The 27343-nt window shown below is 41.0% G+C and overlaps 1 protein-coding gene across 1 annotated transcript; it reads right to left on the bottom strand.

The window, feature by feature from the left end:
• Positions 1 to 6532: 6532 nt before the first annotated feature.
• Positions 6533 to 25837, bottom strand: hat1 (histone acetyltransferase 1). Its single transcript, XM_071917945.2, has 11 exons — positions 25765 to 25837; positions 20823 to 20894; positions 20603 to 20678; positions 18412 to 18532; positions 12464 to 12640; positions 12100 to 12221; positions 11444 to 11548; positions 10951 to 11057; positions 10115 to 10266; positions 8504 to 8620; positions 6533 to 7241 (listed from the first exon to the last, which is right to left on the bottom strand). Exons 1-11 carry the CDS (start codon positions 25769 to 25771, stop codon positions 7071 to 7073), a joined length of 1227 nt encoding a protein of 408 aa, XP_071774046.1. The 5' UTR covers positions 25772 to 25837; the 3' UTR covers positions 6533 to 7070.
• Between the last annotated feature and the right edge of the window lie 1506 nt (positions 25838 to 27343).

The following is a 27343-nucleotide window of genomic DNA, read 5'->3' as shown; positions in this document are numbered from 1 at the left end:
ATCACTGGCAAGGGAACTAGTGCAAAGTGCCTGTGAAGTGGGGTTTGTTGGTGTGGGTCCTGGTAAGAAGCCGTCTGGTCCTGGTGTGTAGCAGAGTGTGATGGGGTTGTGCTGAGAGTATATAAGAAACAACTCCTCCAAGTTGTACCTCCTGGCGGGTCGGTGCAGCGCTCTCAGGGGATTGCGGGGGTGCAGGGGGCCCCAGCAGCCTCTAACCCACACAGCTGTTCCCCAGGTCTAGAGCCTCTCCAGAGCCCAGCGGTTCCTCCTGCTTTGGGGACTGCCAGCCCGGGGGGCATGGAGCGCTAATAATAACAACATCCAACATGCAGGGCCGGGGTCAGACACAAGCATGACCCTCCCCATCACAGCGCCAGAACCTGGACAGGAGCCAGGACACAGAGCCACGCCGCAGCAGCCTGGGAGAGCAGGGCGGGGGGGGGGGGGGGGGGGGGGGGGGTCTGTGGGTGGCTGGAGCTTTCAGGTCTCCTTTCACTTCCTGTTCTGCATTGCCCCCCCCCACCACCACCACCACCACCACCACCACCATTTCGCGGGTGGAGGGGGGGCTTGCAGAGGGGGCTTAGGGCCGTTATGCTCAAAGCGGGACAGTTCTTTGAATAGATTATATTTGGAAACTCGAAGGTGGTTTGAGGGCTTAGATTTGAACACCTGTAGGTTGGATGATAAATGATAAATTTCACACCTGAGAGGGATAATGTGTGGATGTTCAGCTGTTCACCGGAGGAGCAATGGTTTGCTGCTCAGCGCACATTGCTGCATTTGTTTGTGGCTCACACACAACGGCACAGCAGCATGCTGCAAGAACATGCTGAACGGTACGTCTTTAAAACCCTAAGGATCGTTAATCACACAGTCTGGCTGCACCTTCAGCAGGAGGCAGAGCAATAACTACTTATGCATCTAACTGCAGCTTCAAGGAGAACCTGGTGTTTAGGCCCAGCAGGAGAGAGCGCCGGTCCGCTCACTTTTTTAAATAAGGCACATTCGCTTACAGTATTTGCTGTGCTATTGTTTATTCGGATTCCCTATTAGCGGGAATCCTTACTTGACAAGCCACATAACCTCGAGCAAAGAGAATTGGAATATTTACACTTTCCATGTATGAAAAGTGAAATGACAAATTCCTGCTCAGACTAACAGTCCTGGCCTACAAAGCAAATAACAAAGCAGAGTTTGTTATGTTCAAGTGTTTGGAGTACAAACACAGAGCTCCACCCGAGTCAGGTCTGATAGGTTGGGCAGCGGTGCACTTACGGTTTCTCACACACTCCATACAAGAGGGAATACTTGGCCCTAATTAGCACAGAGCATCTGGCAAATGTCAGTGTGTCTCTGTGTGCAACATTCCTATTTACTTACTAAGCTTGGGTTCAGCTGGAAAATACACTGGGAGAGCTTCACAGCATTTCAGACTGGGGTCCTGGGAGTGTTTTGTTATTGTATTGTGAGTGACATATGTGTAATGTAATAGCGCTCTTCTCACTGTCCCCTGATTCTTATGTACGGTTCAGGTTTGCTGAGCATTTCTCATTCTGTCCATGGTCACATACACCCCCCCTACACATCTATAAAAAAAAAAATACTCTTCATATGGATTTATTAAATTTTCCTGAATGATCCTTGCTACTGATTTGGATTTTCTCACCAGTATCCAGCTTTGCGCAAGGTATAGAGGATGAAGTCACGCCATCTTAGCAGTCTTGATACCACTGCAGTCTAAATCTGTTACTTCACTCGTTCAGCAGATCAGCATAGAAGAGATAATGGTCACAGTCAAGACTTCCCCTCCGGCCAAATTTAATATTTTAATCACTTCTTGTGGTTCTTCAGCCGTAGCTGTTGAAACTGAGAACATGAGAACAAGAGAAAAACAGGATTTAAAACAAACTATTTGATCTGACTGAACTCTTGTTCCTTAGTAGAGAAACAACCTGTCTTCAGACGCTTGGCCTCTCCTGATGTTATTCTGCAAAGCCCTCCACCACCCTTCCATTTCCCCTGAGATTTGACTTAAAAATAGCCACGTCCCTGTATCTTTTCAGATACTCAGACACATTGTATAAATTGATCAAAATCATAACAGGCGGCCAACTGTGCCTTTTTTTATATTCAAGGCTGAATATATGCCAAGACGTAACCACCCAGGTGAAATCCAGGCTCCAGTGGGAACAGCAAAGATAGATTTGTCAGATAAGAGGAGTTCATAGCAGTTCAGTATACTCGCCATAAAGCTACAGCTGCAGCAGACAAGTAGACCCCAGTCAGCCTGATCACAGCACCGATCTCCAACCTGACAAGATTACACAGAGGCTTCCTGTCTCCTCGGCCTGATACCATCTCAGACCGACTCCTCCTCGCTCCCCTCCCATACGGCTCCATCGCAACCGCAGATAGCACAGCACCAATTACAGCCTAATGGGACAGTTTTAATTAGAAAACTACATCTAGCAAGTATGTGTTCATCCAACTCCACAGCATGGCTCATTTAAGAGATTAATACTCCGGCAGACCCTGCAGTACAGGAAAGCGGGTCTTGATGAATAACAGCTAGTCAAGGAAGCCATTCATCCATGTGCAGATCAAAATATGAGTCCACTGTCAGTGTTTTCTGTTGATTTTTACAGGAATAATGTCAACGTTAAAGCCTCTCCATACCTGTAGAGTACACTGAATATTTTCCATTCTTCCACCTCATAATTACCAACAACCCTCACTTTTATTTACAGTACACATCAAGTTAATCCAGGCTTCCTCAGATTTTCAACACCAAACAGCCCAACATCCTGACAGACGTTGTTATGTCACATTGCAGTATGTACTCTGCATCAAGTAAATGAAAACCAAATGTCAGGGCAGTTTCCAGTTATTAATAATCACATACTGTATGTTCATTTGAATAGCATATGGTCATTTGCATTTGTTCAAGTCAACTAAAAAAGCAGAACATAAAACAAGACTGGAAAGCTAAAAAAAAACAAAACCTAATAAATGAATTCATCAGATTAACGTGAAAAAAAAAAAAGAAAAAAGAAAAAAGATTTTCAACAAGGTAAACCGAAACACCAAAGTACAATTTGTAGCTAAAGGTTTCTTCTTTATTGATCTGTAGTAAAGGAAAGCCTAATTTCTACCAACATGCATCACTTGTGACAAAAATAACAAGTCTGGCACTGAGGCTGTTCACTCACTGTCAATCACCATAACAAAATCCAGTGCATTATGTACACCACTGATCTATTTTGGTGTCATCTGAATAGAAATCCAGCTTGATAGAATAGATAGATTCAATTTCAAATGCTCCATGATCCTAAATCATTTAGCCTGCAGATGTGATCACAACAAGCTCTGTACATACACAGATGGAAATCAATTACCGCGAATGTTGCAAAAACATTGGCACGTTCATTCCCAATACTTATTCATTTCATGCACATCTGCCATCTATTCTGAAACATGATGTCTTTTTATGGCAGGGGACTAAATATTTTCTGTATGAAAAACTATTTTGTTGCTTTTAAATTGTTGCTACTACTTTTACGTTTGATGACACTAAAGGTAATTTACTGAAACAAATACTTGTTCAACTGTGCAGTGCTGGAGGAATCTTGACATGTTTATGGAGAGGGGAGCCACTAGCATACTAGTCTCCAGGGATTTCTACTACTAAGCTACCAACACCACCGCTTTCATCACATCCTTCGCTTGAGCAAATTACCATATCAGCAGCATGATCTCAAACCAGTCCAAGACCCACAATCACTACTTTCTGACACACAATTAAAAGATGTCAAACTCGGTTTCTTTTACAGTGTTTTGGTTCTGGCTGTCAGCGCATCAAACATTATCTTAAAGAGGACTCATTTAGCAGAGAAAGGGACTGGCCAGGTTCATTGATGGCGGAGGAGAGCTCAGTGGCCTCGGGGTATGTGGGTAACCGAGGAGCACAAAAGAAATGGGAACACGATAAGAAGAACAGTGGTGGGGGACTCCAACTTTCCTCCCCTGCTCTCTCCTGGGAACCCGGGGGCTAAGACGTTGGAGTTCCTCCACACAGGTATCATGTTCGGCAGGTCCTTCAGTACAGCTGGGCTCCAGTCCAAACTCCCTGTCTGTCTGTCTCACTGGAGGGATAGGGAGGCGCCATAAGGTAACAGTAGCAGACATGCCAACAGGTGAAACCAAATATTCAAGTCAAGTTTGATACTGTTGTTGCCGTTTTGAAGAATATTGGCAATAACCCTTTCTGCTTGCTTAAATGTAACACGCACATATATTTCCTCACGATTACACATGCTAAAATGTGAGAGGATATAGTCGGAAATGCATGCATTACTGGGTGTTCCTCCTTTTCCCCTGTAAAATATGAAAAGTGAGAGAGGCGAGACTGAAACCCATACAAATTTCAGACATAAATCAACCTCCCACATCTCTACCCTGACACAACATAATAGACAGACTGTGTCCCCTGTACAGAAGCACAGCAAATGAGGCCCCACTGCTGGATCCACTGTAATAGCCTTGACTTGGAGAGAAACTGCACTGCTTCCTTTAGATTTCAATTCACTGCACCTGAATAGTTGATTGACTGCGGAGGGAAAATAACCTGCAATAGACATGTCGAACATCACTCTTTTTAGTCTGGATGTAGCTTTTTTTTTTATTTATTTTTTTTAAACGTACTTATTTGCCATCATAAATGCCAAGAAGAGACCAATTTTAACACAGTATATAGGGAAACACGTGTTTCATGATAATGGCACACGATACAATAGCCTGTGATCACATGATCTTTAAGCAGTTTCTTTCTGACCCCAAGTATCACACACCTTTCATCTACTATGATGTGAGTTTTTATAATGTCTAAGTTGGACTGAAAACAAAGGAGGATAGACATAAATATTCAAAAAGAAGTAAACTATTTTGTTGTGTTTGTTTACCAAAATTTCAAGTTTCACACTCATGTAGTCCATGAAATATCCTCTCAAAGATTATGGGAAAACACCCTGTGTCTCTGTACTGCAGATGTAACATCATGTGCAACCGGTTGAATATAAAATCACTATTATTTCTTCTTGAAAGGCGCAGTCATGTAAGAAGTGAATGCTCAATATTGAACTAAGGGCCGCTGATTGTAGAAAATGGAAAAAACCCCAACCTAAAACGTTAAGATTAAAGAAATAAATCAAAAGAACAGCACAGTAACGGTGTTTGAGATAAGATTACAATCTAGCAATTAGAGCTGAATCTGAAAATGCATCATATTTCTAAAGCAATACCATATGGTGCAACACACTTGGAATAAAACAACCTCATTCTTTTTCATTAGGTAGTGAGTTAATCTACACTGTACTATATGAGTATTTGCAGACAGGTGCACTGGGACACGAGGGCCCATGATAGACTCAGAATGAACTGTGGGGCCGGTGCTGTGGGGGGAATAATTAAGCTTCTGTAAACACAACTGTGTGGTCTGGAGGAACGCTCGGGCTTCCACAACCTCCTGACAACCACACTGAGGCCTGCAGATCGTCCAAGCCATTTCCACACCCTTTACTCTCCTAATCCGCTGGATTTGTAAGGACTGGATAGACGTTTCAGCGTGGCGTTTTGTCACATAAGAGTCTGATGACGGCTCTATTAACAGTTATGTGCTAGTAGTGGACCTAATGAGACTGTATGTAACCCTCCTGTGTCTAAAAATAAAGCAACTTTCTACTACCACACCAGTCAGTTGAGCGTGTGCAGTGCTATCCAAAGTGTGCACTCACAGCATATAAAACAGAGAAAACTACAGTGAGATGACTCCCCTTGTGGCCATGAGTGGATTCAATCAATCTGAATTAGAGCTGGTGAAGGGTTCCAAGGTTTTGTCTTGTTTCAAGTGGAGAGAAAAAAAATTGAAAATTAACCTGGCAGCCTTCATTTAGCGACAATGTGCTAAAGTATCGTATGATGGCTATTCATCACAGTGATCTGTACAAGCAGGGCAATACAGTGGCACAAAGGTTTTAAATTGAAAACCATAATGCTCATTAGCCTAACACTCAACATCAATGGCAATCAGAAGTTGCATTAGCCACAAGAGGGTGCCTGAACAAAATTACATCCCTAAAATGGTTAAAATAAATACAGCAACTCTGGAACTGGAAAATGCATGAGTCAGGCCAATTGAGATCTATACTATGCGATTAAGTACTAAAATAACCTAAAGTGATCATATTAGAAATTGATATGAATATAGTGTACGCTGTGCTGTACTGGGTTTTACTGACCATATATTTCTGAATACGTTTCCACAGCCTTGAGAAGATTGTTTGAAAACCAAAAACCCTGACTTTTCTATTCAGGACAGGTCACTAAACACATTTAAAGGTGGATCTGAGAATGAGAGAATACCCATTTACAAACGCTCTAGATTATCTATACGCAAGTAGAATGAAGCGATAATTGAAAGACAGTGTAATGTTATTGCTCAAAGCGGTTCTTAAATGACAACAAAAACAAGCAATTTGAGCAATATACAAAACCATTTTTTTTATTTTCAGTATGAAGTGCTTCAAAACAGACATTCAAGAATTTTTTTTTGACAAAAGATCTTTAAAAAAAACAAGAAAAAAAAAGAAAAAGAAACAAGGCTGTCTATTATGAAGTGGGAACATTTCTTTGCAGGGTGGTGGAACTGATATCACCTGTGAATGATTAGAAATCGCTGAATCTCACAAAGTGTGATTAAACACATGGGACAAAGAGCAAGTCTTCCCCGCCAGCTGCGCCATGCTCTTCCTCTACTGTATCAACATCAGCTGGGACACAGACAGGCTCGACATTGGCCTTTTTCACTGCAACCTAGTGTTGGTACACCTTACTCACTAATATAAAGCCATAATACTCTTCAATTAAAACTGTGATTAGTCACATCAGGAGAGTTTCTTTTTGGTTGGAACCAAAGTCTGTGGCTATGTGGGCTTTGTACAGACAGGCGGACCACCCGTGTGTTGGAGAGGGCGGGCTCCAGGCCGGCAGGCGGGCAGCGTCTCAGAGTTTGATCAGGCCTGCGCTGCGAGCCTCTCTATGATTCTCCTGTACTCTCCCAGGACATCCTGATAGCTCTTCTCCAGCTCCTCGTGCTGCATCTGAGTGTCCATCTGACGTATGTGGGACACCAGCTCCTCTGGCCGCAAGCACTTCATCATCTTCGTAAGCTCCCTCTGATTCTTCTGCACACCGTAAACGAAACATAGAAACGCACACTGGTTAGGGTGTTATTTTCATTTGGTCATTTCTTCCAAGGCACATAAACCTGCTATCTAGCGATGAGCGGTGGGGAATCTGTGCTTTTTCCATTAACTTTTGTAGCAGAGTGTGCTGAAAGGTGCAGGACGTGGACAGAAAGTACATATACATGGATTTGGAGTCCAGTGCAATCTGCTACATGCAAAAACCTGCACACATGCATAGACATGGTCACTGGGGAGTTGGGGGTAAGAGAACCCAGGGTTGAGCAGAAATGTATAATCCCCCTCACATTCACAGAGCAGAGGCCTCTGCCATTCAACTAACTACAAACCAAACCTCCTCAGGGAAGAAGGGAAGAAAAAAAAAAAAAAAAAAACCCGGTCTGCATCTGGCCACCAGATCTTTCCTTGCCACTCTCCCAAGGAATTCCTACTTCCCTTTTCACCGCATAGGTCTATTTTCCCCCGTCAGATACTGCCTTTTTCAAGACATGCGGTTACACTGCTGACAGCAAATCCTCTAATGGTTGGTATGCAGAGTTTCAGTGAGCTGCTCAAATATGAAATGTCACAAGCAAACAGGTTGTGGGGTGTTATATGGGTGCATATAGGTCTATCCACTATAGACTCCGAGTCTGTTACACTGAATCTCTGAAACTCAAGACGACTTGCCAAGTAAAAACATGAGAAAGTTTGAAAAGCACTGCAATAGTGAATACATGAAACTTTGAAAAGTAACAGCTTTTTGACTATGTGCCTCAAACATACTGTCGTGAAAATTATTTCTCCCAAAGAAATGCAAATCCTGACTAATTTGCCTGACAAGAAAAAGCCCCTGCAGTAGCAAAACCACAGACGCCTGGTGCGGCCTATTGTAGCTACAACAATAAGGTATTGGTATTCTATCAATTTTCACAGGACTGAAGATCAATTTTTCTCCTAGTTTTGATAGGGAACATAATAAACTGTGACAAAAACGAGCTGTGAGCAGATAAAGTATATGCCGCACATGGGCCATTTTGCCTCCAGAACTGAACAGCTGTAATGCCATGTTGACAAAAGGTCCAACACTGCATCTGGCTTCTTGTTGGACAGCAATAGCAACACATTGGTATTCTATTTTATTTGAGAAATGCATAAGGAAATCACCTTCTCATTGAGTTTCATTCTGTATAGACTTTTTGACCCTCTCCGCAGCCTGAAAGCAGTATATTTCAGATGTTACTGTGAATATGACACTGCACCTTGTATGGCCCAAATAGCCTCTTCTTGACCTCCAAGCGGTATTCTCTTGCTTTTGCTTCATCACTCATGTCCGTTGCTCTCAGACGCAGGATTTCATACACTCGCCTCGCATGTTTCTGTAGAGGAAAGAAGAAGAAAAAGCCCTTGGCATTAATGTTTTGTTGTTTTTCTTACTTCAGAAGTCATTGGTTTGAATCAAGAGGGATCTAAATCGCATCCCAGCAGGATGGCTTCAGGTCTGCTTGAGCTATTTAGGACTTGTCTGATGGTCTGTTCCATGAAAGAGCCAATGTATGACAAGAAAAGTCACCATTTAGTCCATTTATGCCACAGACATCAGGCTGTGATAATTAGCCACATCCAAGAAGCACACAGAATATAAAAGTAACATATAAGGGCATAATTGAACTGGGGTTGCCGAGCATGGGAATATTGAAATTGATGTGAAAATTTCTAAACTTGTGATGCTTAAGGTGTTTTTTTTATTCTTTATGCAGATTCATTTAATTCATGAAAAAAAAAAAAGAAACCTTTGTAAAAACGGTAACATTTCATGCTAGACAAAAAAGGATCTACTCATTGAATAGAACATTAGAAAATTAGTGAAAGGGGATCTTACAACTTGGAATCTAGTATGAATGTTCATTTATAAAGGACTAGAAGAGGAGCTGATGAGTCTCAGCAGGGATCTGATCAGGAACACAAAAAAGCAGGAGAAAGTAATCTCCCATTCGAAATGAGTGGGAGGTGTGTCTCAAAGGAAAAAAATGCATCACAGCTCTGGTGCAAGGAAAGGTTTTGGGAGAGTTTAGTCTTATATAAGCCAAATAATAGTCAGTGGAAAGATGATGGGAATCCACTGAGAATACTAGTTCATAAACAAAGTGGAAGGATCTGAATCATTGGCCCCTATTGCATCAGGCATCAACCTTCTTCTTTATCACAAGGCAAATGGTCAATATTTGGGAAGGCACTTGTGCACTACATTGACCTATAGTCAACTGCAAAAAGTCAAGTGTCAATTTGTGTAATTTTGTCCAAGACTGACTGACTGAACTGAAGATTGTTCTGCATCTTTGAAAGTTATTTTGATGACACAGTATTATCAGATATGGAAGCCCACCACTGCCTCACCAAGGCCTTTAAGAACACAAGCATGCAAGTTGTTAAAATTATCTTTTTTTTTTATTTGTCCATCTTACGCACACTAATAGAAATGGTGAGTGCATCTTTTGTTTGAGAAATGTGTAATTCAATAGACACTGCTTATTCTTTCAAACAGCTTTGATGATAAGTAATTTTATTATTAGTCTCCAATGCTTTGGTCTAATGTTCTGAAAAGTTTCCATTTTTGTAACCTTTTGGACTGCTATGTAGTGCACTACGTGCTGTGGGGCACAAAGCAGGGGCCACTTTAAAGAACACACAGTGGCGAGTACCCAAGTATTTAGATGTCATGGACATTTCCCCCTTTGAACGTCCAGCTGTGTTAAGGACAGGCTTTTGACAACGTATGTTTCAGGGAAACTGAAAAGATTTAATCACAAATAGTCACAAATAATGTCATTTTGTGCATTGTTTTGGTGTTGGACTGTATGCATGTGCAGCACCTTGTTGATTTTCAACTTGTCTTGAGCCTCTTTGACCATGTCATCAGAGAAACCGAGGTGCAGCTTGTCTGGAGTGAAAGACGGCAGGCTTTGACAAAGCTTGACCAGGACATAGTCTCTCAGCTTCACATAGCTCTCAGAGGGGTCTTCAGCTGAAACAAGCATCACAACACAATACAATTAAAAACAGACAACTGTGAAAATGAAGTTATTATGAGCCTGTTTGGGTTCAAATGATTCATAATATACTTTTGCAAATCCCTCAAAAACCATGGCATGTTTCATGGTTATTGTTTTTGACATGGTAAGTTTGTGTGTGTTTGGGGTGCAGAGAAAGGACTCGTAGGATTTTTGGATCTGCTAAAATGGTTGAGATTTACATATTTCCAATCTCTACTTTTCCAAGTGTCCATTTGGAAACAACGAGGAAATATTAATCCAGGCCACATGACCCTCCTAGCAGGAACTCTCTCCCCATTCAATTCAAAGTGGAATCCATTCTTAGAAAGGGTTCCTCCCTGAAAGGAAAAACTGGGATGCCTCTTTAGTATTCAGCCTCTGTCTTCATGCAAAGCAACTATTCCTATCCAACTAGTTTCAATAGAGCCTTAGCACATACTGCCATACATGCTGTCCCTTCAAATTAATCCTGCCTAGGATGCACCAGTTGCAATGTAACGCTGTAGAATATAGGTTGTTAAAAATGACAAGTGAAGAATCATGAAAACGTTATTAAGTCACACAAAGATCTCAAACAAGGAGATTAAATATTTATCCTCATCTTCAACAGATTCCTAACAAAGTACATATCACACAATAAAAATTCAGACGCTCACCTGTAATGTCTTGTACTTTGGGCAGAGTGCAATAGAATCTGTGCACTGCCTCCAGAAGCTGAGCTCCATGCCCCTCTCCTTGGAACGGTGGCAGGATCAGCATTTGGCTGGTTAGTCAGAGGGCAGGCGCACATGTTTGAATGCATAAGTATAACTAATATGAAACAGGTTTAAAATTAGTCTTCTCCCATAACAAATTGATCCAGAATCTGTGCAACAACTCTGCATAGGAGAGGAATTCTTTAACTGAGAGTAGCAAATATAATAATGGATTGTAATACATATCCATCAATGCATCAAATAAAATGCTTATCTATAAAGTTGTTTTGAGATACAAATCACTTTGGTTTCATAATGAAACAAAATCTGGTTGAATGGTTGGCTATGTAAGCCAGTAATTTGGGCTCTTTGGGAAAAGGATAAAGAAATGTATAATTTTCCTCTCCTTTTTTATACAAAAGAATGGGAAGGCACGTGCTACCCCAGCAATTACCTTACACGTGGTCGGGTTTTGTCTGGGTACACATAGTAATTATAAACTGTCATGTAGCCAACAGTTGCGTAGAGAGTCTCCCCATCTTTATTGTACTTTTCAAATCTGCAGATAAAACACAAAGGCAAACAGGTCAATTACAGGCACACTCCCATGCAGCGTCCATTTTAGCCTCTCCATTCTCTCGCCCCCTTTTTCCCCAATGTCAGCATGCTGGAGCAGCCAGGCCCAATTGGTACACCTGCTACAACCTGAATACATTATGCACTTAATTGGAGTACTGCAACTTAGAGGAAGAGAAGGGGTTGGAGGAGGGATTGAGCTCCTCAAAATCACTTCAGTCCATTTTCCCCATTGTCAGTATTAATAGGTGCCAGGGTAAAGAAAACACTGGCAGAGGCTCTTTTTACTGTTTAGACATTGTTCAGTGTTTCAAAAGACAACAGTATTCAATTCAGCTCTTGCCCCTGAAAAAATGAAAAGGGCTTTGGGCACAAAGGAAGCTCTTGCCTGATCAACAATTCTCCTATGGGGGAAATATAATCAAACTGGCCTGGTAATTGGTCACAAGCGCCTCAAAGGGGAGCTTTGTTTTTCAATGACACAATAAAGGCTTTGGGGTGGGGGGTATGATGTCGATTAAGGAGGGCACTCACACAAGAAAGAAGTCCCAACGATCGTCGTCTGCGTCGATGAAACTGGCCGTCTCTATGAACCACATGAGGAAGGTCTGCAGGCGCTCGTGGTACTCTTGGAATCCCGGGCAGGTCATGTCAACCTTAGGCAGATACGCCATAAACAAATGTCTGATTAGGGTCATTGTTGCATATTGTCCCTGCCATTGTTTTTGATTATTTATGCGTTAGGTACAGCCCAAACCAATTGAGTAACAACATAAAAAAAAAACTAAAAAAAAAACTGAGCCAAGCAAACTCTCCACGACAAACTGATATTGAGGTTTCAAAGATTGCATTGGTGAGGGAGTGAGGTAAAATCAGATGCAATGGAAAATGTGTGTACCTTGTGAATCTGGTATGTGAGTTCTCCTGCTTCCTCGTTGTGGACTTTGTAAGTGTGAAGCAGGGTGCCGAAGGGCTTGAAATTGGCCTCCTTCTCCAACAGTGAGATGAAGTCGTCGGTGTTGCAGCTGAACCCAGCAGGGATGATTTCCCTGATCTTCCCTTCAACATCATCAGGCTGGAGAATGAAATTTGAATTTAGTAAAAACAAGTAATATTAGGACGAAGAAGGAAAATATCCAATCCAACAAGTTTATATCAAGTTTATATATAAGAGGTATTTCTGTAGTTAATGGCCAGGGAAGCATTGTCAATTAAATAGACACACCAAATAAACAAACAGCTTAAGTTATTTGCTAGTATGTTTAAAAAATGTTGTCTCTGGCTTGATCATGAATGCGGCACTTAATTTTATTAAGACACTATTTTTTTTCTGTCAGTGTATACTCAGTTTCCATGTTCAGTCACATAGTTATTATTATCAGACACAGTTATTTTTGTTCTTAAATTAGGCAAGACTGCAGCCCTGATTGATAGAACACAAAAAATAAAAGTGGAAGCATACATGTTTTTGTGCCAGTGAAAGGAAAACCATTAGGCAATTAAAACTGTCAGCTGAGCAGAGACCACAGCGCCCCCCCTCCCCTCCCCTGATGAAAGAACACTTAATTCAATACATTTACTACTTATGTTAAACCATGAATATGTGATGAAGTCGCCACAATAATGCATTTCTGCTTCTCACTAGGCAATAAAATCTTATGAATTGATCTCAACTTAACAAACCTTGGGCATCCATAATAGAGGCCTCTCCTCTAATCCTGCCAAGCGAACTCAATCAAATGAATTTGCCCCTGCGTTTTCAAAGAGCCTCGGAGACAAAGAGGCCCTACCCTTGGACTTTTTACTCAGTGCAACGTGTGGTTAGTTCAGCTGTAATGTTTGCATTGTATCCATTTCCACAAGGATTGACATGAGAACACTTTGCTAAGCAGCCCTTTCACACCATTTACATGTGTGATGGGCATTATTTCTGTACAGAGACCCTTGCTGCTCAGCATTGAAAACTGGGAAATGAAGAAGGTCTGAGCAAAATGCACTACAAAAGGCTAATACAACATACTGCTAATTCCCCCCCTTTCAGACATCAGCTAATATCCAACTGGAAGTAATGCACCTGCAGCTGAATGCCACTTAACCATTGTAATTGTTCAACCACATTTCTAAGGAACAAGGAGCATGCTTAAAAGGCCATGGACAAACAAGTCACATTGTCCCAGGCACTCTCCTAGATACTAGACACTGAATTGCACAACCTTCGAGAATAGATGCCTTAGTTTGGCATGAATACAACTTAACAATATACCTTTAGAACATTTTGTTAAATTTCTTTGATTTCTAAGAATGAACACAAAGAGAGCACAAACTATCTAATTTGTTGTGTTTGAAATATTTTAGGTACAAATCTTGTTAATCCACAACAAAGACCATGCTAAACTGAGAATATGATCAAAAAATGCAGATAAATAAATTTTCCAATTTACAATTATTTGTAATGCATACAAGTTACATAAATATTTGCACATCCATAAGGATTATGAATCTAATATATATTATTATACATTATAACTACGTCAGGCATTCCACAGTTTGCACTAGTCTTTAGCTTGTGCGCAACAGTAATGGGCCTAGCACTAAAACAACGTTGCCTGTAAGAAGTCCAGCAATCTAGTGTTTTTGGCTGATTTAAAGGGGAGAAGGTGATTTTTGATGAGAGTCTCGTATCAAAGTGGCAGCTGCATGAACTCTATCTCTCCCTCCCCTTGTCTCTAGCTCTCTTCTCTCACCAGCTGCACTGCACCCAGACAGTCCACATGCACTCAGAGACAAACACTCTTCAGATGCAGCCTGAACTCTGCTGCTCCCTAACTCTCTACCTCTACACCAGCTGCACTCAAACCCTTAACAAGGTGAACACTCAGGGGTCAACACAGAACAGTAAGTAGTGGCAGACAGACAGACAGACAGTGAGCCAGCCATCACATTTCAGTTTGAATATCAGCAATGGGTGACTCTTCAAACTATGTTCCTGAAAAGTATAATGGCACTCTTTATTTTTGAACACAGTGAAATGGTTGCTCACGTGATATTGCCGTGGCATTTTCAAGTTTCCACAGATGGGAAGTGATGTGGCGCTCATCGCCCTATCAGAGGACACCGACCCCGTTTTGTTGGGTCATTTAAAATTTGAGAACTTCCGCAGAAACACCTAGTCCTTCTGTGCTATAGGTCGGGCCGCTGCCATCACTACCACCAGTTGAAGGCCACATCGCCCAATGGAGAGGCCCCCTGCCGTTTCCTGGCAGGACAGATGTCCCAGTGTTGAATCATCTGACCTCAATGGGGCCCACACTAATTCTTTCATTCACACTGCATGTTTGCTGTATTGACAGCTTTAAGAAATATTCAAAGCAGTCAGTGGCCTTTTGTGAAGTCTCAAAGAGGGAGCTACTAGTACAAGCAATTTGCATTACTAACTGCTATTTTTTTTTGTCCAATAGCAAAATGCAGGCTATTGGTATGTAAATTCTGATGTTTGACTATTGCAAAATACACCAAACACAAAAAATATTCCAAATTCTGTGCAGATATTTAAGTCTAGTACTGGCCTCCAAAGAGAAGAGAAACTGATTGTAAAGTCATTAACTGATCCGTAGATTTGATTAATTACTAAATAAAATGGATGCCTTAGTTTTAAACCTAAGCCTATGCCACATCGGTTACATCCAGACCTGAAGGTACCGGCTGTCTACGGCTTAAAAACATTTTTTGAATCCATAGCGCTACATTTCCCTCCTGGAAATATATTTATGAGATATCCAACAGGGGCACATTCCTCTTCCTGCTGATTCAATCACAGAAACCTCTAAAAATCAATGCCCGATGTTAGACCCCTCATACAAAACCTTTAAAAACCCTTCTCTTCTGACAGGGAGGAGTAGGATTAGTGTACTGGCGCAGGGGCCTATGGTGGGGTGAGATTAGTCTAACAAAACAGGAGATCTCTTACTGGAATAATGTCACCACCCAGAGAGTGGCCCTGACTCACTCCAGTTAGCTAAGAAACAACATCAAGGCACAAAGAAAATAGCCCACAGAGCAGGCAGCCTTTTGCCTTCATACAAAGTTGGCTAAGTAATCAATGCTATAGTTTTGTGCCTTTTTTGCTGTAATCTCCCCAGTCAGCTGAGAGAAAAAAAGAAAAATTAGCTAAGGTCCATCTACTTCCCTTAGAGAGTAATTGGTCACACAGGCTCTTTGTAATCAAATTCTGAAGGCAATTTCTATCAGAAAGTTACTATTTCCAAAACTATACAGCTAATTAAATGGCATCAACTATGCTATAATTTGATAGGTTGTTGAAGTTTTGGGTAAAATGGTATTTTAGTTGACAAATGAGATGGGAGGAATATTCTCAATGGACACAGAACTTCATGTGACATCACGTGAAAACATTAAACATTTTTAACTACTATCCTGAAATTAGATTTGTCCTGAAGTGGACGCAAAACATCCCAAATGAAAAAGAAGTCAAATTTTTCAACAGCTCTTTCATAGTCATTTGCTTAGTTATTCTTCATAGGATGTGCTCTATTTGTTGTGTATGTGTGTCACTCATTCGTCCATGGCCTTACTAAAACCTGTCGTAAGTAAAGTCTTGAAGTAATGACAGATCTGGCTAAACTGGTGGTTACACAATATACTGGATTGTGCCTTTTTATTTTCAATAATATTAATAAATTACAGTGTTCCCTATTATATAGTGTTTTAGGTAGTTCTGTATACATTTTAAGTAACCCCACAATAGTGTGGTGTGCAGGCCCTTAAAATGCCTGTGTATTTTTTTTAAAAACAAGCCCTCACCACAAGTTTAGCCTGAATAGCAGACAACAATAGTAACATGAAGCACAGAGACTGTTCCACTGCAGTGCTTGCAACAGAAAAATGAGGAACGCAGAGCAACATGTTGCAATACATATAACAACCGTTTAGTGAGATAATAGCATTGCTTGCCCAGATCATTTGCTGCAAATGTTAGCCTACTTAGCAAATCTGACTGTCACGGCACTATCTTGACCAAGTAGAAAATTCAATCTGGCTGGTGCCTGTCAGCTTAACCAGCCAGACAACTTGGCTATTAATCTTTTAAATCTGCAGGTGAGATAGAGGTCCGATCTGTTTTCATGCTATTGGTCTCACAGGATCATCTCCAATGCTACCAGTCACCCGAACATCACAACCCTCAAAGACACACCGGATGGCACAACACAGTGCTTTCTCTCAGCATATTTAATCCGCACTATAACAGAGTCAGATGCCAAAGTCCAGTATCAGAATGGCTGTGTTTGGGATGTAGCTTGCTTTGCTCTAAAACACAAGTTTCCCCTCTCATCCAGAAAGTATCCCAAAGAATAATTCTGAACATCACAAATGTATATATTTTTTTGTTTTGCACTGGACGTCTTATCCAGAAAATGTACCTTAAACACTATCAGAAGTCATGTTTGATGTAAATGCCATGCCAATTTGTCAAGTGTCACTGGTTCTCTGATTGTTGCTCTATCATGCCATACCACAACCTCTGATGAAAAGCTTTTCATGACTCTTCTTTAGATGCTGCTATATTAAAAAGGATGATTCACAGATTTTAATTAATTTCACAATAATTACCTTTAAAACAGACTGGTGACAGCCAATGAAAAAGCCAAAAATCTTTCCTCTAGGAAGTTCATAAGCCTATACATGCCCCTTATTTCATAGAGTTCCTGCAGGGTAGCTGTTAGCTGTTGAGTAGTGGAAATAAGCATGGAAATGGTACATGGTGGATTCTGTAAATAGTGCTCAACTAGGTATTTTGGTGGTAAGAACACCAAAGTAACATAATGTAAAAATGTACGACATTAAAGGAAAAATCCACCCAGTTAAAAAACAGGTATTGGCGATGTACCTCGCATTCCTGGGTCCATTTTGTTGCTTGGTGGTGTGTTTTTTTTTTTTTTTATTCCTGCAGAGCCAAATGTAGACGACGTGACGTCATATTGAGATATTTTCAGCACAACTACAATGGAGTTTAATAGGAGAACATTTTTAACTATCTGACTTTTTTAACCATCACGTTTTGGTGTCAGTCCCTAAGAATTGAAGAGAAAATGCTTCTTTCTAGACTCACCATTTTGCACCGACTTTCAACAAATCCATCATAGAAGAGGCAGTGACATCAATTTCTCCACCGGCGGTAGCCTCAACAGTCCATAATGCAAAGCAGCCGCAAGCCATGTTGCGTTCAAGGGCGCGAGTATCTCTATCATTATCGCTCTCTCCACCTACACGCAAAACCCAGATGGATGCAACAAGTGCAGGCGAGTTCTCTGGGTCTCGTCAAGTCATTCCTTGTAAATGTAGAAAATCATTAACTTAAGTAGAAGTAGACGAGGCAGGTTGAGGGAAAGTGGATCCAACAAAAAAGTTAATTGAAACACTTCATCACAAAATAACTCCTGGAACAGACTGATGATGTGTAACGGTGTAAGAGGACCCGAGGGTGGAACTTTCCTTTAAAGCATAATAGACTGACTTTTCAGGAAAAAGTGGCTGCTCACCAGCTGGCATGGCATTTTCATCAGACCAGCTGATTGATTTTTGTAGGTTTGGAGGTGTTTAAGGTACATTTTCAGATACACTGGAGGCCTGTGAAGGTGATGATGAATCAGCGCAACATGATTACCCGATATCGTAATAGTAGATAAAAATGGCTAACAAAAGTATGGGCATGAACTGCTGTTTTGTCTTGAACTGCCAAGACAAAACTGACACTGAAACCCCCAAAACAATAGTAGTCCCAGACTCTTCTCTCTTTTCTTTTATTAAAAGAATAAAAACAAATCTTACCTCCACACAATCAAACTTCTCAGTGACTTTTGAAGAGTATTTCACTTTGAAGAGGGTGCTCAGGTTTCCAGCAGTGTAGTAGAGCTGTATTTGGAGACCTTTGTATCCAAAAGCCACCTCACTGTGGAAAAAATGTGTCCTTAATCACTGTACATCCTAGTGAAGTGGTTCATCTTTCAGCTGAGAAAAGTGACTTGCCAAGAGAAAACAATAAAATACTCTGTGGCTTTTTTTATGCAGTGTGTAGTCTAGGATGAATTCATATCAGATATCAAATCTGAACATGATAGGAAGGTGACTTTTTCTTGTTTCATGAATGAAATTAATAAAATACATGACTGGACTAAAGAATAAATTCCTACTCTAGGTCTAGTCATGAATTTCAATGTATAACACCGTCTTTTAAGATCTTTCTTTGGCCACTGAATCACCTGTAGAACATTACTCTAGTAGTTTATGTCAAAATAGATTTCATTATGCAACTCTGTGATTGAGCTTTACTAGCAATTAGGCTTGCTGAAATAATTAATGTCCCAATTACCGAGTTCCCTTTGAGCTGATTGTGGCAAGTGCAAAAATAACTAAGCCTAGTTTCGACTAATTTAGAAATGCAATTTAGAGCATAATGACATGCCACTGTAAGCCTACACACAGACACAGGCGTCACTGGCAGTAATGTAGTGTAGCTCAAGCCCAATAGCAATGCCTTTCTTTTTGCGTCACATCGGGGTGGTAATGCCACTCTTTACAGCATTTTGTGAGCTACAAGTATCATGCAAGGCAGACCATTATTTACTATCAATATTTTCTATTGCATATTTTACAGGTCACTTCCTCTTGCATATTTGATACACAACAAACTTCACTCCATGCTCTGTATCAGGAAAGACTATAAGAACTGATTAGAAATGTCAGAATAACACTGGAAAATGCAATATTAAACCATGATATAGTGTGAAACATAAGTGGAATACAGAAAGTCTGTAGAGTTGACATGTCTGCTCTGAGGGTGACAGATATGACGGCAGAGTTTTCTGTAGATATTCAGTGGAATCAGCAGCTACAGGGAAAGGAGCAGCCTAAAAGTTGGAGGAGAACGTTTGTGGCCATATGGCCACCGAATCAAATCCCTGGACCCGCTGGGGAAAAAAATTAGCAGGGAAAGTGAATGAATAACACTCTCCCCTCTAGGACTACAACAAAAAATTATTTTGATAATAAATTTTTCGGACTATTATTGCAGCAATGCGGCTGAAGAGGAAATGTAAACATTGCCGCTGCATCGTCATCATCAGGGCAGGTGATGGAAGCTGAAACTATAACCGTTACTACTGTTGCACTTTGGCCGACATCAGCTTAAGGTAGCACTGTAAAAGATTAAGGATGTTTTATGAACATGTCCTAATAAAAATATTGCATCTAATGTCATCTCATACTACAATCACCAATGCAAACACTGTGCTAACATAACAGATTTATATTTACTTTTGCTTTACTGTTAAGATTCTCTGCCATTTGTTTGTTAAGATGTCCTGCCATGTGTTTTATTTAGAAAATTCTGCCTTGAAGTCCCATTTTTTTTATCCTGACAGGCTTGAAACGCGTCACGCAAGCTTGTTGTTCTGCTGTACTAAGCAAAGTCAATGTTGTGTGCACAATACTATGTTAAGACTACAGTCCCACACTTTGCTGTACTTTTGAAGGCTTGCTTGGGGGCTTGTCACCCACAGAATTGCTGCATGCATCAGCCATTTTCACAATACAAATGAAAAGTGAGAAGTAGTAAGCTTGAGTATCTTTGACAAAAAAATTGACAATGGGAAATACTAGTCACTGATTCAACATTTGTTGACGTTTTCAATAATGTTGAATTATTGTTTCAGCTCTACTCCCCATCCCTCAACCACTACCGTCAAGGTGCCCTTGGGCAAGGCATTTTACCCCCCATCGCTCCAGTGTAGCTGCTCAGTGGCCAACAATGAGTGATTGGTTGCATCAGGCACCTTACACAGGTGTGAATGTACGTATCGGTATGAATGTGCTGCTAAAGAGCATGCATGCTCATCAAACCCCTTTGAGCAGCTAATAATGTGCTCCTCTGCACAGGGAATGAATGTGTAATGAATGGTAGTTTTATTAACATGCACATGTTAACAAGTAAGGCCAAATAACGATGACAAACAAGACTCACTCATCTCCATAAAGTTGATGGCTGTACTCGGGGTGAAACGTAGTGCCATCATCATCCACATCCTCTGGAAAGCGAACTGAGAAAAGGAAGATGGAGTCAACATTTTAGGTGAACATCATTTTTGATACAAAGCAAGTAATTTCGTGAAACATTGTCATCTTAATACCTTTATTGTAGTATTTATTCACAAGACTTACAGAACGAAGGAAACTGAACATACCGAGCTTTAAACATATAGCTTCATTGGTGTCACACTTGTATTCAGCAAGTTTCTTCTCCATTGTATTGATTGCTGAAGAGAGAAAAAGAACAGTAAACATTACTGTATATGTAGAGCCAACACAACCGCTTCGCTTTGCTCAAACAAAAAGTGTTGCTTGTGGGCGCTTCACTGGGTGTATTCAGGGTTCAGGCACTAGAGCAAAATCCTGGTTTGTTTTATTTGTTTATTTAGACCCATTTTGTATCTTATGGTTTTCTTCATTGCATTTTTTTCAAATGTAATCCATAATCATATGTCTGTAAAACATAATCTTGAAATTATGCTTTCCTCTAGCAAGTTAGCTAGCCAAGTGGCTACAGCTATGGATGTGATAGGATAGGCAGGCTAGCTAGCAACATTTTATGAACAAAAAATTACGTTGAATGGGATATCCATATGCACAAATCATTATTTTTGAAAGGACAACAGAGGGCATAAAAACCGACATGGTGCGTAGCATAACGTTTAATGTCAGGGAGAATTTGAGAACTGGATTTTTAATGTGACTGGTTCTCATGTCGCAACCATCATGCTCATCTGCATAATATAAAACTTAAAAAAAAATGTGCATGTTGCATCGCAGGTTCACATCTATCCCATCATGCCACGGACACACAATTACTCGCTTCTCATGGACAACGGAGACAAACTGTTCATCTCATGAAACTGCACTCGGTATGCAACTGGCGTTAGTCTAATAGGTAGGGATGCACCGATCCGATACTGATATCGGATATCGGTCCGATACTGACTCAAATAGCTGGATCGGGTATCGGTGACAATGGGTCCGATCTATTCAATTCAATTATATGTTTATGTCTACGTGCGCATACTACGTCATGCGTCAGCAGCGCGCCGGTAGGCCGGTAGACCCGGCCATTTGCCTTCGGTCCGTCCGGTGGCTCCTCCGGTCCAGCAGCTCCGGAGGATCCCGCCTGCCGCGCGCAGCGTCTTGCGCACTGAATTCTCGCTGGTGGGGCGCGAGCCTCCCGCAGCTAGCATCCAGGCTAACAAGCTAACCTGGCGCCCAACCCTCATAACAGAGCCGGGGTCGGGGTGAGCTGACCGGGGGTCGGGGTGAGCTGACCGGGGGTCGGTGCTGATGCTCGGTAGTTAAAAACACACCTGCATGAATACTTTGTCTCGGTTATATGTTTAAACTCTCCTGGGTCACTGCGTGGCCAAGCAGGCTGCCATTTAACCTGCGAGGTAAAGTAGTTTTCCACCAATTATACAATCGGCGCGTCCAGCCAGACTCCATTCATAGATCCAAGGTTTACGGGGACTCGGCTGTAGGTCAACGTTGTTTCCTGCCACAACACGATTTCAAGTGTTTTCCGTGTTCGTCAGGTACTGCTGCTCCATTCGGCCGACACATAGTCAGACTAACATACCTTGATTTTTTTTCTGAGGGCTGTTTCATAAAGCAAGATTACCAGTTAAGCCAGAGTTATTTCAGTAATTTAGGCTTATTCTGCATATTTTGAATGTTTTGTTTTTACCAAGTTACTTGTTTATACTACTTGTGTGAATTGTGATTTAATTTATCAAGTTTGTTTGCACTAGTTTGTGACTTAATTGTGATTTAATGTTTACATTTTGTTCTCATTTGATGCAGTTGTATTGTTTTATACTGGAATTTTAATTCCTGACCAATTTGTTGCTGCATTTAAAAGGTTTACACTTGAATTGTAATTCCTGTTAATTTTGAAGATGTTTTACCAAGTTGCTGGAGCACGATTATTTATTATTTTAATAATAAATAACAATTGAGTACATTTATATCTATGTATTTATTTGTTACATTTTGTTTTACAAAGTTAGGAAAGCAATGTTAAAGTCAAGCCTGATGTTGCTTTACACATAAAAGAATGATCCCAGTCTCTTCCACACAGTGAGGCATAGCCTACAGTTTATTAATTAAACACTGGTATCGGATCGGTACTCGGTATCGGCCGATACCCAAAGCCCAGTTATCGGTATCGGTATCTGGACTGAAAAAGTCGGATCGGTGCATCCCTACTAATAGGCCTAAAAATGTTGCTGCAATTCATTTGTATTTTCTTGTGCCTTGAGCCCAAAGGCAACCCACGTTAAACCTTGAAAGAAACCTTGACCACATACCACGCAGCAAGAAGTGGCTGGTCGAAGACGAGTTCTGATGCAACAGCGGAAATGCGTAGAGGCGGGAATTCATCTTGTACATGCCAACAGCTGTCTAAAGTTATAATAATTCCATGCATGTGGGAAACAGGAGCACCTGCTAAACAGAATTGTTTTTTTGTTACCAATTTAAAGACACTCTCACGCCACTATCCATAGCTCACTAAGATCTTAAACATTACACTGTTGTGCCTAAACAAAATAAACCTCTTGCAGAAACAAAAGTATTGGTGTGAATGTGAGACACCCTCATTGACCCCCAGTCAAAAAAGCAGTCTAATCTGCCTAATGGTATTTTCAGTAGTGTTGAAACGATTAGGCCTAGTTGACTCATCGATTAGTTGATCAATAGAAAATGATAATCGATTAATAGTTTAAAAAAAGATTTCCTGCTTTTTCCGTTTCATATAAAATGAATACTTTGGGGTCTTTTGGCTGCTGGTCAGACTATTAGCTATTACTTATAACCTTAAAACAGCATTTAAGGGATTCTACAGGCTGGAATAGCATGTGCAGTATGACACATTTTGTGCCTTTGTAGTGTGCATGTTTGGTCCCTGTATTACACCACGCGGACGCGGAGAGCGGCAGTTGCGCAGTAGGGCAAGTGGTGGACTTCGCGTTTCAGACGCTCAATGTGGATTCTAACAACAAAATCTAACTTTGATTGTTCATTTATCCACAACCATTTGTTGTGCCTATACTTTCAATGAGGAAGCCATCGCTGCAGATGCCGTTTTCTACCAGCCGCTTCTTGCCGCACGGTATGTGGTCAACATGTCCTGCAACCCAAAAGTGTTTTGGTATTCGAATTCGGATTCATGCAACTGACAACAACCGTTAGGTAGACACAAGGGCGTAGAATTGGGTAGGGACGGTAGGGACGTGTCCCTACCAATATCAAGCGACTTTTTATTTTTTAGCAATTATTTTGATTGACAATAAACATTGTTTTGTCCGTCAGTGTCTAGTCAATGTTAACAGATCGCGTTCTCTACTACGAGTCCCGCTGCATTGGTGTAGTGCATTGGTGTCCCGTGTCGGCATAGCAACGGACGCTGTAACGAAACTTTAGTATAACAGCTGTTTTAGAATGTTACTGCGTCACCCGGATAAAAATTGGCGTGACACCGCCTCCCTAACCCCCCCAAAAAATCGCTGATTGCCTAACGTATGAAATGCTGTGGGCAAGAAGAGCCAAAGCTCCGCCTACCGGCGAGCATGCAAGTGAAGACTCCATCCTATTTTATATTAGTAACAGTTGTGTTTAGCCATTAAAGTTAGTTTATTTAAGTACCGTGTTGCGTGCGTCTGTGACGAGTGACGACCGTAAGTAGCCTACATGTCACAAGTGAGATTGAACAATGCTGATGTTGCCACACTGGACAACACTGATGTAAAACAAATATGCCAACAGTTCATCTCTGTTAATGACAGGCGTAGGCATGTGTTTGGCTCAGCTGTTTGTATGTAGGGTTTGGATATAGTTTACAATATCTTATTATTATTATTTTAAATGTAAATACAGATCGTTGGTTTGAATAGGCAACAGTACTACAGTACCTGCCTTAAAACAAAATGTGCTCTTCAAAGTCCCATTCAGCTGGCAAATTTGAGTAAAGGATTCATTAATGTGCTACACCCCTGTGTCTGTGTGTCTGTTAATGAGTGTATTGGCTACCATAACTATCTAGATCAGTGGTTCTCAACGTGAGGTCCGGGGACCACCAGCGGTCCTTGAGGGGGTTCCAGGGGGTCCCCAGCAAATTGATGAATTGTTAAACTTCAGCATTATTTAATTTACAAATAGTTAACACAATTACAGAATGTAGAAGAATGACTGTTTTGATCTTAGTTTCACTGTTATCTCTCTACCTACAATACAGACAGTCATGGGATTCTGGATCAAAATCATATCTAACAATAAAAGTATTCTCAGATTTGGGTCCGAGAGACAAAATCTCATCAAATGGGGGTCCATGGCTCTAATGTGGACTAAACTAGGGGTCCTCGATATGAAAAAGGTTGAGAATCACTGATCTAGATGACATGAAATGGCGGTCAGAAGTCTATCATAAATGTAAAATGCCTCAACTTCCAGTGGGGGTTACATCCCCTCCGGACCTCCCCCATTTGTGTCCCTACCAATGTCAAAATCAAACCTACGCCCTTGGATAGACAAACCCATTCTATCCGGATATCAAGCTGTCATTCACCCTGAATAAATAGGGTCAGGAAAGCTACCGTTTTTTTTCATATGAGTCTGTCAAATCAGTGACACGGTGTCACCGTCATATCTCCCTCTCTTCTCAAAGCAAAATACAAAGGCATGGTGCCTCTGCCAGCACGATGCCATGTCCAGTCTGATGACATTAGATACCCTTCCTTCAAAACATTCAAAGCACACATTCACCTCGACATTCAAGCGTAACTTAAAACAAACATATCAAACGTGTTATATTGCATCTGCTATGACAGCCAGCTAGCGTGCTGTTGACGTTAGCAGGCAGGGCCTCCAGACCTCAGTACTATAACGTTAGCTCCCACAGCTAGCTAGTTAGCCTAGCTTAGCTTGCTGTTGTTGTTGACAGAGTACAATCACACCGCGCACTTTTCTTTGGCAGTCTGCTTCCCTCTGGAATCGACAACTCCAGTGGGATTAAAGCAGAACCAATGGCAAATAGTCGCTGAAGCAAATTATAGCGACGGCATTGAATTTACGTGTTTAGCCACTTACCCGCCATTTCTGCACACTGTTTGTGTGATATCAGTGCTGTGGAGCTGTGTCGTCCTAAAAGACCCGCGGAATCAGGAGCTCTTCCGGGTCCATGTGTTTCCGCCGTTGATGACGCGGCGGAAAGGAAAGGAACTACTTTTTCAACGTTTCCATGTTATCAGGAAGGCTATTAATTCCGTAAAGTGAATGAAAAATAGCACTTCTTTGGATGGGCGATTATTAGACCTATACAAGTTTGAAATAATACCCAGGAAAATGTAATTTTACAGTAACACTTTACAGGTTCAGTTGGGTTATTATTTTCTTAAATATCCAATAAAAAATTACATTTCCTCATGAAATAGGTTTAACACTTCTTCAAATGGATTTGCTAACATGGTTCTGACAAAGCAACAGGAACCACAGTAATATTCAAGAAGAAAAATCATGTATTGAAAGTACTGCACAGAGAAATATTAACTTTACTTTCATTTTTGATCAGGTATGAAAAATATACCACTCATACCATCCAATATGAGCATCAGATTATTATCATGATAAACGTGTGGTAAAACAATATATTGTCAAATAAAAATTGTAGGCCTACATTAAATGTCCCCCCGTTTGGACAAGCCAGTAAAAATGAAGAAATTTAACCTCAAAAGCTGTCATTCACAAAGTGGGATACAATACAGTGATATCCCAATAAAATAAATGGGAATTGGCTCTCCAGGGGAAAGTGCAATATCTGAACAACCCTCTGAGCTGGGGTAATGCTGTGCTATCATCCCAGCCTCAGTAATTCTGTCCTCCAGGTGCACCAATGAATGACCTACCCAGTCATGTTTAAGCCACTGTAATTTTACCCCTACTACACTGTCAGCACTAGATTATCCCTTTCCTGAACAATACCATACCTTTTACAATCCTTTAGGCAACAAATTGTGTCTGCATGGAGGCAATACATGCTGCTTGATCTCTGAACTTGAATCTACTGTAGTTTTGATTTTTTTTTTCTCCTGTAAATGCAGGGAATGAGAAGACACCATGACAGAGGAGAAAACATAGCGTTAGAGAGTTGATGAGAGCTGTTAAAGTCAATCCTCTTGGGAGAAATGCTCTCTGCCTAATTCAAGAGTGTGCCTTTGAATTGGCTCAATCAGTACTGTGGTTGTGTAACATGCAGGTAGGCAGGACTCATGGGTTTCTGACTGGGGAGAGAGGCACTAGTCCTTGTTATCATGAATGAGACCAGTTACATCCAGATTTCATGAGTGAGCCCATCAATTAGAATGATGAGGTGAAGTAAGGTGAGTGAGTGTTGCAGAGTTGGTTGGATTACTTCTGTTTTTGTGACTTTCTAGTTTCAGAGTAGTTGGTTTGTGAGATGATTTTGGATTAGCGGTCAGTGAAATTAGTGAGAATTCCCATCCCCACTTTAAAACTTTCATTGCCTAGTGTAGAGCTCGATTTGGACCTGAAAGTTTGAGACCAGTCCTAACCCTAACCCCAAAATGTCTTTCTGAGTAATAGCCCAAAAGTGCACAGTTAAAGCCTAACACATTAATAACAGTGTGGGGTACTCTTCAATTAAACCCAA

This window comes from Centroberyx gerrardi, chromosome 10 (genome assembly GCF_048128805.1).
Source record: "Centroberyx gerrardi isolate f3 chromosome 10, fCenGer3.hap1.cur.20231027, whole genome shotgun sequence".
In the NCBI taxonomy this organism is placed as follows: domain Eukaryota; kingdom Metazoa; phylum Chordata; class Actinopteri; order Beryciformes; family Berycidae; genus Centroberyx; species Centroberyx gerrardi.
This window is presented reverse-complemented; position numbering and strand designations above follow the sequence as displayed.

Coding starts and splice junctions, on each gene's coding strand:
- hat1 (XM_071917945.2), bottom strand. Junction 20,679..20,822: donor AGCTATATGTTTAAAGCTCG/GTATGTTCAGTT, acceptor TCCTTTTCTCAG/TTCGCTTTCCAGAGGATGTG. Junction 8,621..10,114: donor ACAAGTTGAAAATCAACAAG/GTGCTGCACATG, acceptor TTTCCTCTACAG/AAACATGCGAGGCGAGTGTA.